The sequence below is a fragment of the Sphaeramia orbicularis genome, chromosome 12, assembly GCF_902148855.1.
Source record: "Sphaeramia orbicularis chromosome 12, fSphaOr1.1, whole genome shotgun sequence".
Taxonomy (NCBI): domain Eukaryota; kingdom Metazoa; phylum Chordata; class Actinopteri; order Kurtiformes; family Apogonidae; genus Sphaeramia; species Sphaeramia orbicularis.
The window spans coordinates 24,387,396-24,399,247 of NC_043968.1; the positions used below are offsets into that span (position 1 = coordinate 24,387,396).

General features: G+C 39.6%; 1 protein-coding gene across 6 annotated transcripts in view; it reads left to right on the plus strand.

Annotated features, from left to right (window-relative positions):
- nav3 (neuron navigator 3) overlaps positions 1-11,852 on the plus strand; it is a 187,387-nt gene that overhangs the window by 171,777 nt on the left and 3,758 nt on the right. For all 6 annotated transcript variants that reach the window (XM_030149179.1, XM_030149180.1, XM_030149182.1 and 3 more), the window contains 9 exons: positions 4,208-4,305; positions 5,389-5,484; positions 5,586-5,754; positions 7,599-7,834; positions 8,429-8,583; positions 9,013-9,084; positions 9,929-10,125; positions 10,536-10,654; positions 11,132-11,335. In XM_030149179.1, the coding sequence (XP_030005039.1) occupies positions 4,208-4,305; positions 5,389-5,484; positions 5,586-5,754; positions 7,599-7,834; positions 8,429-8,583; positions 9,013-9,084; positions 9,929-10,125; positions 10,536-10,654; positions 11,132-11,335 (1,346 nt within the window). The remainder of the gene's footprint in view (positions 1-4,207; positions 4,306-5,388; positions 5,485-5,585; positions 5,755-7,598; positions 7,835-8,428; positions 8,584-9,012; positions 9,085-9,928; positions 10,126-10,535; positions 10,655-11,131; positions 11,336-11,852) is intronic.

Consider the following 11,852-nt stretch of genomic DNA (forward strand, 5'->3'; position numbering starts at 1 on the left):
AGATTACCCTGTGCTCTGAAGTGTGTTAAGAGTGAATTTGTCCTGATAATCGGCTCCGAAATGGGTCGGACGGGTCAATATTGTCGACCAAAAATCTTCGTGTGTGGGGAAAGCCGACAACTCCCGAGCAGAGTCCTTCACAGGTCCACTTTTCCAAACCCGCACCTGCACGTACTCACGTACATTAGACCCACAGCCCAACCCATGATTAAGCACATTGTCTACACAGTAACTCACTTTTAAGGGCTTTATTTTTGCCTAAAACGCATGCCATCAATAAATCTCTAATATGTGCTGCTCAATGACGTCCTTGGCCGGATATAAATGGAGCTGAAGCTCACTTAAATAAAACAAACTGGGTGGGGATCAACTACAGTGAAATTAGATGATCATCATTAAATGTCCTGCAAATTATTTTCATCCACAATTTTTTTTTTTTTTTTTCACTTCTTTGCACGCTACCCACCCGCATTCCATTTAATTTTACCTGGGCCTGTGAAAATTCTTCTTCTTCTTCTTCTTTTTTTTTTACCCATCCCTGCATGTTTTGCAGGTTACCCGACCCGGTGCAGGACTCTGCTTCTGAGTCATGCTATGTTTGTTCTTTTTTGTTTTTGTTAGATCACGTGAGATTTCTGGCTTGGAGGGTTAGATTGGTGGTGGGACAAAATTGTTGTGTGTGTGGTGTGGTGTGTTGAGATTATCAGAGCATACCACACACAGTGTGATCAACACTGTTCAGTGCCTGATTTTTTATCTTCATGTGTGATAGATAGATAGATAGATAGATAGATAGATAGATAGATAGATAGATAGATAGATAGATAGATAGATAGATAGATAGATAGATAGACAGACAGACAGACAGACAGACAGACAGACAGACAGACAGACAGACAGACAGACAGACAGACAGACAGACAGACAGACAGACAGACAGATAGATGTAAAAGATTAAAAAAAATCTCTTCAGATTTAGAAAATCCTTATGTGCCTACCCCGCTTAAGAAGTATTCAGTAAAAAAAATAAAATAGAATAGAATAAACTAAATAAACAAGTAAGATAAAGTTTAAAATATACAATATACAGTATACATTATGGACAAAACCAATGGGTTGAGTCAGACTATAACAGTACCGGTTATGGTTCAGATAGTGCAAGTACACAGGACACTGCATCACACTCCAACATCCTCTGCAGCCAATTAAACCTCACTTCCAGTTTTAAGAATTGTTGATTCTTGACAAATAGAGTCAGGCAGTGAAAATCTAAATTTCCCTGACATTATAAGTGCCATTCTCTATGTTTAGTTAAGCTGCTAAGTTTATAGTCTGCATCAACTCTCAGGACAGAAGTTTTTCTCCATGGCATCAAGTTGGATTAGCTCTTACCATACTCGCCTCAATAAATGTTAGAGAGTCGTATTTACACAGAGAAATGATCTGGAGGAGCTGTATGAAGTGATGAAACGACTGCTCTCTCCTCTGTGAGATCTCGTAACACAGCAGGCGCCTATTACACACACGCTCATACACATGCACACATGCACATGACAATCTCTCCAGGCCTGCTCCATTTGAGAAGTGAAAGAGTTTGTCCCTCTCACTTGTCCTGTAATTAACATAGAAGGCGTAGCTCTCTCTGAGGACATGGGCCCTCGTTAATTGATGGAGGGATGAGCCGAGAGCAGTGGCGCGTGGGAAGACGAGTGGGCCAACGGGTCGTTATCACCCCAACACAGAGCCTACAGCAAAGGAAAGCCAGCGGAATACAAAGTACCCCCTCCCTTTCCAAAATGGAGTGTTTGGAAGCAAAAAAAAAAGCAGACTAAGTCGTTAGGGATGTGACAGGGACTTGTTATCAAAGGTTAAAGGTGGCGGAACGCTCAGACAGACTATACAGAACCACAGCACTGTACACACAGGAATGGAGTATATGTGCTGCAGCTTCTTATTGATAATTAGTACCAATTACTGATAAATAAAATACAGCCTCTCATTAATAAAATCACAGTCAAAGATAAAATACTAAAAAAAAAACACAGTCAACAAGCCTAACCTCAAGATTTTTACTATTCTGAGACAGCTGTGATATGACTGTAAACAGCAACATGTACTGCAAAGCACATTAAGTGTTGTGAGTGTTACTTCCAGATGCCACACAGAGAAGTTATTTGTGTAATTTACTCTGTTGTGGAAGTTTTGATGGTCACAGGTGGGAGACATCTCTGGTCTCTTTGACGTTCTTCCACAACTGTACTCTGGAAGTTGAGTTTATGTCTCTGTCCTAGTCAGTCCATTGTGTCCTTGAGCAAGACACTTCAACCTCCTTGCCTCCAGTGCCACTCACACTGGTGAATGAATGTGTGTGAGTGTTCGGTGGTTGTCGGAGGGGCCGTAGGTGCGAAATGGTAACCACGCTTCTGTCAGCCTGCCCCAGGGCAGCTGTCGGTACAGGTGTAGTTTACCACCACCAGAGGGGGAATGTGAGAGTGAATGAATAATGGGTCAATACTGTAAAGCGCTTTGGGTGCCTAGAAAAGCGCTATAGAAATCTAATCCATTATTTTTTTTTTTTTTTTTTTTTTTTTTTTTTTTTTTACTCCCATCTATGTAATAGAGGTTCATCAAGTAACGGTCACACAAAGTCAAAGTCGGAGATCAGAATTGGAGTTGCACTAAGTGTTTATTATAGTACAAAACAAACCCTGAATTGAAGTCTGCAGAGACAACTGACATTTTTGCTTTTATATTGTAAAAAGTAGGTTGGGTTTTAGTTATAAACCATACCCCTGTTTCATTTTTTATCATATTTTGGACATTATTCAAGTTGTGTCAGAAGCCCCCCTTCTTGACTTCATCCCCAATAGGGTAAGTTTTTAATGGTGTCTGTCCGGATTGGACAGCATATATACATATGCAACTATTTCCCAGTATTAATTTTCATATATAAATATGTAACTTTTCCCAGAATATGTGAATTATTTCCCAGAGTGTCCAGAATTTCCACTGAAGTGTTCTTTTTTGTTCACCACGTTTTCAGAACTTTCTATGGCTGCAAAATTCAGTTACCCTGGTACAATCTTCACATTACCCTAAGAGAAACTTTTGGTATGCAAATGAATACAGGTTGATTACTTTTGAAAACAAATTGAATACTTTTGATTAAAATAGTGGTTTCCAGGACACCACAGCACTTTTGTAATGTCAGTTTTGTGCTTCTGAAAACTCTGATATTCATGAACTAATCTGAGAACTACATCTATTATAAGTAGAGAGTGATACATTAATAACTAATGAGAACATAATTTTATGAAAAATTAAATATGTTCAGGAATTCTATACTCATTATGTGTTTACATCATGCATGACTCATGGATATTTTCCACAATATACAAACCACTTAAGTACAAAGCACTAGTATGAGTACTGATATCAGTAGTAGTGTGATATTGCTCCTGGACTACTGCATATATTTTTTGCTGGTTTTATTTTCACTCAGGGATAGAAAACATGAATTTACATCCCAGTTAGGTGATGCTATTGTCTTCTTCTACTTTATATACGTTATCACATCGGTGAAAACAAGTCATAGTTCTTGAAAGTCTGAAACCCTCTTCTTTTCACACATTCATTCAATTCATTCATTCATTTATTTTCTGAACCCACCTTATCCTCACTAGGGTCACGGGGGTCACTGGAGCCTATCCCAGCTACTTATGGGCTACTTAAGGGTACACCCTGGACATGTTGCCAGTTCCTTTTCACGCATTAATCTTGATTATTTATTCTGTGCCATTGTTTTCATGATAAAAATCTTCCATTATGACTGACTCTTCAAGCAATACCTCAAATCACCCAGTTCTTTTCAATAATTTCCCACCCCTATTTAGTCTGCTGCCTGGCTCTAAAATTCTTTATCTGTGCTTTCATTCCGCTCTTTTCATTTCTTACAGCCAGTTTTACATTAATATTCTACACACTGTCCAGAAATCTTTCTGTATGAGAACACTGATTAAATGCAAAAGTAATTATCACATGAAAGAAACTCATTAGCTATCTTTTACTTTGGAGTCTGTTTGTCCATTCCCAGCTAAGATATATAATTTGCCAAGAGGCAGAGTGAGAGTTTGTTTATAATGATTCCGTCTCAGAGGGATTAAAGCTTGAGTGTATTTCCTAACTGAAAAAGTTTGTCTTTTCTCAGATATCCTATTAGATGACAGCTACGAGGGAAATCTACGCAAAGAGGGTCGGAGTGTGCGAATAGTGGTTACCATCAGCAGTGGGCCAAATACCACAAAGGTTTGAAGATGATTATTTATAAGGAAATTTTTCCTGCCACATGCCATAACCCTGTACAATAAACTCACCTCTGTCTGAGGTCTCTGGTCATTCATCTGTTTGCACTTAAATGTCTTTTTGCACATTTTCAGTTGAATATTTTAACTGCTTTTGCACCTTACAGTTTTATCTCAAGCACATTACAGTTATTTTTCAGTACATTACTGTTTTCCAGATTCAACCCAGATCTTTTATACTAATTTATAGTGTACAGTGGATAGTGTTTGCTCTTGTGTTATATTGTCTTTACTCATGTTTGCTGTGGTAATACAGGGTTATTCAAAAAGAATGAACTGATTTCATTGCGCAATATTTTAATAAGGAAAAGCAATAGAAAACTCCAGCCAAGTCACAAGTATTCTACTCAGAATCAACTTTTATTTTCTGTCTTACAAGTGTTCAATGTGTCCACCACCTGCAGCATGGACAGTGTCAGTGTGATAAGAGAATTCCTCCCAGACGCATATCAGCATATCACGATCCACTGAGTTGATTGCTGCTGTTATTCGATGTTTAAGGTCATCGAGGTTAGTGGGTAGCGGCGGAACATAAACGCAATCTTTTACGTATCCCCACAAGAAAAAAATCACACACGGTGCGGTCTGGGGATCTCGCAGGCCAAGCACAAAGAGGATTTGCTGAGGACTCGCCATTCCGAGGGTAAACGAACAACTGAACGTTGCTGGAGGAATGACGTGACTACAGCACCCCTGTGGCAGCCATTCAAAACTTAGAAAACTCCTCTTTCAAATGATCACAGACTCATTCCATGATGATGCTTGAGAACTGAAGCAATGTGTCATGAAATTGGTTTGTTCTTTCTGAATAACCCTGTATATTGGTATTGAATGTGTGTCGTGCTGCTGCTAAACTGCAATTTCCCAGTTTGGGATAAATAAAGTACATCTATCTATCTATGTATCTATCTATCTATCTGTCTGTCTGTCTGTCTGTCTGTCTGTCTATCTTCTCACTATCTCTCTTTTCCACCTGTGTTTGGTGACTCGCTGTGACACTGCTGTCTTTGTTATTGTAACTCTTCAGGGCAAACGTATTCAGGAATACCTGATCGGGTCAATAGGTGTGAGTGGGAAAACCAAGTGGGACGTCCTGGATGGGGTCATAAGACGCCTCTTCAAGGTAAACTGATAAACCACAACCAGATATAACCAGACATAGTTAAACATTATAAAATCCATTCATACTCGGCTGTCGTCTGACCCCTCCCTCTCACTCCGCAGGAGTATGTGTTTCGGGTGGACCCTCATACCAGCCTGGGTCTGAACTCCGACAGCATTGTCTGCTACAGGATGGGCGAGGTAGTCCGTTCCCATACCTCTGAAGTGCCTGAGCTGTTGCCCTGCGGCTACCTGGTGGGCGACAACAACGTCATCAAGGTCAACCTCAAAGGTATGGCACGGAGAAGGCAGCTTCTATTTTAGGATCACAGCTGATGTGGAAGATTTCAGAGGAGGGTGTTTGACAGTAGAAAAATCCATGATTCTTACTCCAATTAGTGTGTTATTTTATGTCAGTATGTACCGAACATTTCTTTTTGTTATTACTTTCTTTTGTGTCTATCATTTAAACATTATCCATATTTGCTTAGACATGGGCCGTGTTAGCTCAAAATCCTGCAACTGCAGAAAAATGTGCCTGAGATGAGATGGGTGATTGGAATAATAATTACATCTGGGACTGAAATGGGTTTCTGTTTAAGAATCAAGTCTTGTCTGTCTGTTGAGAGTAAAAAAGAAAATACCACTTTTACATCTGTGCTGGCCTACATGTGATATATATGCATTCGTCCTCTCAAAGTTTACATAGTGTAGGCATTGTTCACCAGGGGTTTATTTAGAACTTTAAAGCCTCATCCAGCACTGTTCGGATGTCTGACGTGTCCACACAGAATGAGGCATTGGGGCGTGGTCAAGCAGTCATGTAGGGTAAAAAAATTGTTCAGATGATGATGAGTCAGCCTACATTTACCTGGTATATAAGTATATTACATGGATGGTATGGGTATTTCTAGTACTTTGAGGCCATACGAAGACATTTGTAAATTTCAGCCATTTTCACGGAAATCTCGGTTATGCAGGGTAAAAAAAACTTCATCAGAAATTTTTCAGCATATCAAAAGTTGCTGTTTTCACTTGAAGTTGCCAAAATTAACATAATCATAGTGTCAGGTATATTGTTGACTGCAACTCCTGCAATTTTGGTGAAAAAAAATTAATCGGTCTAGGATTGGGGGATATCAATATGAGGGGAAGTCTGGTTACGTAGGGTAAATTCTAAAGTCCTCGAGGCTGGTAATCAAAATGATCTGTCAAGCACAAATGATTTAATACTATCCTAATATCATACTTGGAGTGAATAAGTATAAATGATGTTTAAAACCCAGAATCAATAAGGTTCAGGTATAAACCAGTGCTCTTTAGAGTAAAAAAAAAAAAAAATCTGCATAAGCTTGCTCGATTTCAAAAAATATTCCAAGGCACACTGTAGGATTTGTGTAAAAATAAAATGCCTTTATTACTTCATGGCAATCTTTTAAAATACAGCCAATGCGTTGCGGCCAGTACTGTCTTGGGCAAGTAAAGTATGAAACAAAAAATGTAAATGTGGACGTCAAATATAGTCTTTTTAAACAATGAAAATCAATCTGCTCTCTATTTTTTGTAGACATCACTTAGAAACAGTGAAGTTGGTTTTAGGACTCCCAAACAGTTATGTATCAGCTACAGATGTCAAAATATGTCTATAATAAAGTGTTTTCTTTTCACCCAACATGTTCATAGTCCCCTGACTGTGCCCATTGGCATGTTCTCATTGATAAATGTATCTTTGGTCTGCGTCTATCATGTCTTATATACAATATCTGTCAAAACAAGTTTGTCCCACTTTGCTCTGCTGGGAAACCAATTACAAAATGACCTGAAACTTCAGGAGCTGGGTTGAATGGACACTTTTAAAGGGACTTTAAATGACATAGCGTTAGAAACAAAACATAAACAAATATTTTATATTTGTCTTGTGTTGCAGGATGTTTGTGTATATGTATGTTTAGCTGCAAACTGTGTTAGATATATTGTTGGGTATCTTGACCAGGATGTTCTTGTAAATGAGTCTTTCCTGCTTCAATAAAGGTTAAAAAATAAAAAAAAATTAAAAAAAAAAAGAAAACAGATTCTTGAATACTTTCCTATCAACACAAACCTGCCATCCTTATTGGTTTTCCTCTCTGTCTTCAGGTATAAAGGAGAACAGCATAGACAGCCTGGTGTTTGACACACTCATTCCAAAACCCATTATCCAGCGGTACCTCAACCTGTTGATGGAGCACCGTCGCATTATCCTCTCAGGACCCAGCGGCACCGGCAAATCCTTCCTGGCTGCCAAATTAGCCGAGTACATCATTTCCCAAATGGGTCAGGAGGTCACTGAGCACAACGTGGCCAGCTTCAACGTTGATCAGAATTCCAGCAAGGTAGAAAATTCTGAGATACCCTGACCAAGAGTTTTATCAGTTATATTCATGAATTACATCAGACCAAATCTAACTATGTATCTATACTGTACATGCAAACATTAACAGATTTGCACAGTCTCTGTTGCATTGAATTATGTTATGTTTTCTGCTACATGTGTAAACTATGCTAGATGCCATATTCTTACTGTGGATTTCCTCCCACATGCTCATTTAATGCTTGTACAAAACTTCTAAGTAAAAGCCTTTGTACTTGAATATGAGAGACTGTATTAACAACCAGTGACACTTTCTCTGTTCTTTCTGATCATTTTTGAGCACAAGCATTTAGATAATGGGCATCAAATGAAATGGTTTTTTTAATGTTTTTAATATCACCAACTCTTGTCATGTATGATTAATTTGTCGAGGCTCGTAACGGACTAACATGGATTTTCTACCCGACGAGAACATCACCTTGTGGATTGCGATTGTGTTTGTTTTTAGCTTGGATTTAAAGCTTCCCTAGAGTTTTACATAAATTCAAAGTAGTGGCGACTTGGACCATATTACTCTAGTGCTCAGTGTTCACAAATTCAATATTTCTTTGTTCAGGATCTGCGTCAGTACCTGTCCAACCTGGCAGAACAGTGTAACTCTGAAGAGACGGACATGGAGCTCCCCACTGTGGTCATCCTGGACAACCTGCACCATATTGGGTCCCTCAGTGACATATTCAATGGCTTCCTCAACTGCAAGTACCACAAATGGTGAGTCAGGGTCATTGCCACAGGTGGAACCTCCAGTTGCTGCACCAGTAGCTTGAATATTGGTCACAGCACAACTAGTTCTGCTGAATTTAAGGCTTACTCTCCTTTGCCTTTTTTGTTTACACTGTTACTATCCAAAAAAAGTACAAATACCCCCAAAAAACAGCCTTATATTTAACTTTGTGAATGCTGTAGACACTCTGCATACATTAAAGCAGTGAAATAAAGCAGGATAAGGGTACTATGGCAGAACTGGGCCAAATTTACAAACAGTTTAATGCTAAAAACATGCATCTCAAACACACCTCACATCGGGATTATATATACACGAGTATTATTACTGATCTAGCAGCAATGGAACACACATATACAGTACATAATGTTTCCTGGCTGTGACTGATCATATGTGTTTGTGTCTTCTCTACACAGCCCATACGTCATTGGGACCATGAACCAGGGAGTTTCCTCATCCCCAAACCTTGAGCTCCACCACAACTTCAGGTTTGTGAGAGGCTGTTCAGTCACCTTTAGTGCCATTCTTTAAACTGTTATGCTACATTCGCGGAAAAAATGATTAGACCACCCTTTGTTTCTTCAGTTTCTTGTTCATTTTAATGCCTGGTACAACTAAAGGTACATTTATTTGGACAAATATAATGATAACAACAAAAAATAGCTCATAAGAGTTTAATTTCAGAGCTGATATCTATCCATTTTCCATGTTTTCTTGATAATAACCAAAATCACTTCAGTTCTTACATCAATAGCTATGGCATTGTACTGACACACAGGAGTTAGTACTTGATTGCATAACCATTGTTTTTGATGACTTTTGATGGTCTAATAATTTTTTCCGCAACTATATATCTCAGTTCTTCAGTGATATTTTGCATCATCATACATTATTGATTTTAGAAAGCAGCCCCGTGTAGTTTTTGTTTGATCCATTCCCTCACCTGTCAACAAAAGCTTTTGATTTCAGTTCAATGCACATATAGTATCTCACAGATTTTAAACTAAAGCCATTCTTCCGCAGGAACATAGTAATTACTTCTCTTGTATAATTAGCTCTGTTAAATGAAAATGGTTTGACTATAATGCATGTTCACACTGAGGATCACTTCTTTTTGCTGTGTTTGACTAGCTAATGATTTGGCAAATACGCAGCTGTTAGGAAAGTTTATCATCAGGGAGACATTAGTTTAATCAGAACCTATGATGATATAAAACTATACGGATCATGGAATTACCAGAGATAGCAGAAGTCGTACGATCTCTAAAATGAGCTGTTTGAGATTCTTAATGAGTTTCCACGCTTTAGCATTAATCATCTGTGCTGCTGTAGATGGGTGCTCTGCACAAACCACACTGAGCCGGTCAAAGGTTTCCTTGGTCGTTTCCTGCGGCGGAAGCTGATAGAGACAGAGATCGATAAGAACATGCGCAGCAATGACCTGATTAAGATCATTGACTGGATCCCCAAGACCTGGCACCACCTCAACAGCTTCCTGGAGGCGCACAGCTCATCTGATGTCACCATAGGTCAGTCTCTCTCTCTTATAGTCTCCATAAACCAATACTGAAGCCTGCATGGTGGCTAATGTTATACACTGCCTTACTACATGACACAGTAAAGGAGTGCTGGATATGTGTTTGATCTATTGCATCTACTCTTTAAGCCAGGGGCCACCAATCCTGGTCCTCGAGGGCCAGTGTCCTGCATGTGTTAGATGTATCCCTCTTCCAACACACCTGATTCAAATGATAAGCCTATCATCAAGCTCTGCAAAAGACTGATAACAACCATCAGGTGTGCTGGAAGAGGGAAACATCTAACACATGCTGGATACCAACCCTAAAGGACCAGGTTTGGTGACCCCTGCTTTAAACATTTGGACATCTTTTTCTTGATCATGTTTATGCTCATGATATTGTCTTTTTTGCCCCTATAGGCCCCCGTCTCTTCCTGTCCTGTCCCATGGATGTAGAAGGCTCTCGGGTTTGGTTCACTGATCTGTGGAACTACTCCCTTGTGCCCTACCTGCTGGAGGCTGTCAGGGAAGGGCTTCAGGTACATCTGAGTCATAACCAAAAAGAATTTGTCAGTAAATGTATGATGACTTTATCAGTACATGTGTGATGACAGGTTAATACTGCACGACAATGGCCCTTTGTTTCTGTACAAATATCACGAGGAGCTACATTTTCCAGACCTTCTTCTCCACCATCTGTGTCATGCAGTTCTAAACCACTGAGACAAAAATTATTTGCCCACTTAAAGGATTTGGTTGTCTGCTCTCCTTTCGCAAAACCATTAGTGCTGTGCGTGACTGTGGCGAACACAGGTGTTCAAATCATTTGAGACGAGTAATAAAGCTGAAGATGGCGATAATCACTACACTCTGATTTTAATCTCATCTCACACAACACAGTGCACATGACAAGCTGCCTACAGTATACAAATAAAAATAGTAGATCTGCTTGAATAGATCCTTCTATCGATATATCTTCTTAAATTATAAATGCACCTCCACTTTCTCTCCTGCAGCTCTACGGCAAAAGAGCAGCGTGGGAAGATCCATCTAAGTGGGTGAACGACACATATCCATGGAACGCTGCCTCTCTGCAGCAGGATGGCCAGTCGCTACTGCAGCTAAGGCCAGAGGACGTGGGATATGACGGCTACAGCTCGTCAAAGGAGGGCGCCTCATCTAAGCAGGTGTCTCAGAGTGACACAGAGGGAGACCCCCTGGTGAGGACGAAGAAAAACACCAAACACTGTTCCTATTCATTACTCTGTGGCAGTAGTCTAGTTTGTGAAAGCATTTCAGAGAAGCTACGATACAGTCAAAGTAATAACAAAGCAGAATGTTGCTGATTCATTGAGTTACCCTTTTCAAGGTAGCAGGTTTCCATAGAAACCTGGAACAAATATTACCATAGCGTGTGCGAAGTGACAAATATAGAAGAAAAAGAAGCTTATGAAGATGGCTCTTAATGACCCACACACAGACTGAGGGGAAATAAAGAGAAACCAAAGAGGGAGAGAAAGAATTCATTTCCATTTGTTGGGTTATTGCAGCACAGGAGAAATTAAAGAGTACTCATCCAAAAACAACCAGCCTGATTTATCGAGTGTGTATTCATGTGTGTCCGGACGTGACCACTTTAATCTCAGGTGTGCCAAGGCTCATTTTAGGAACACTGAAGCTGTACAACAGCATAAGCACTGCGGCATTATTTAGACCATTAGCTCTGAGGTTAGATGT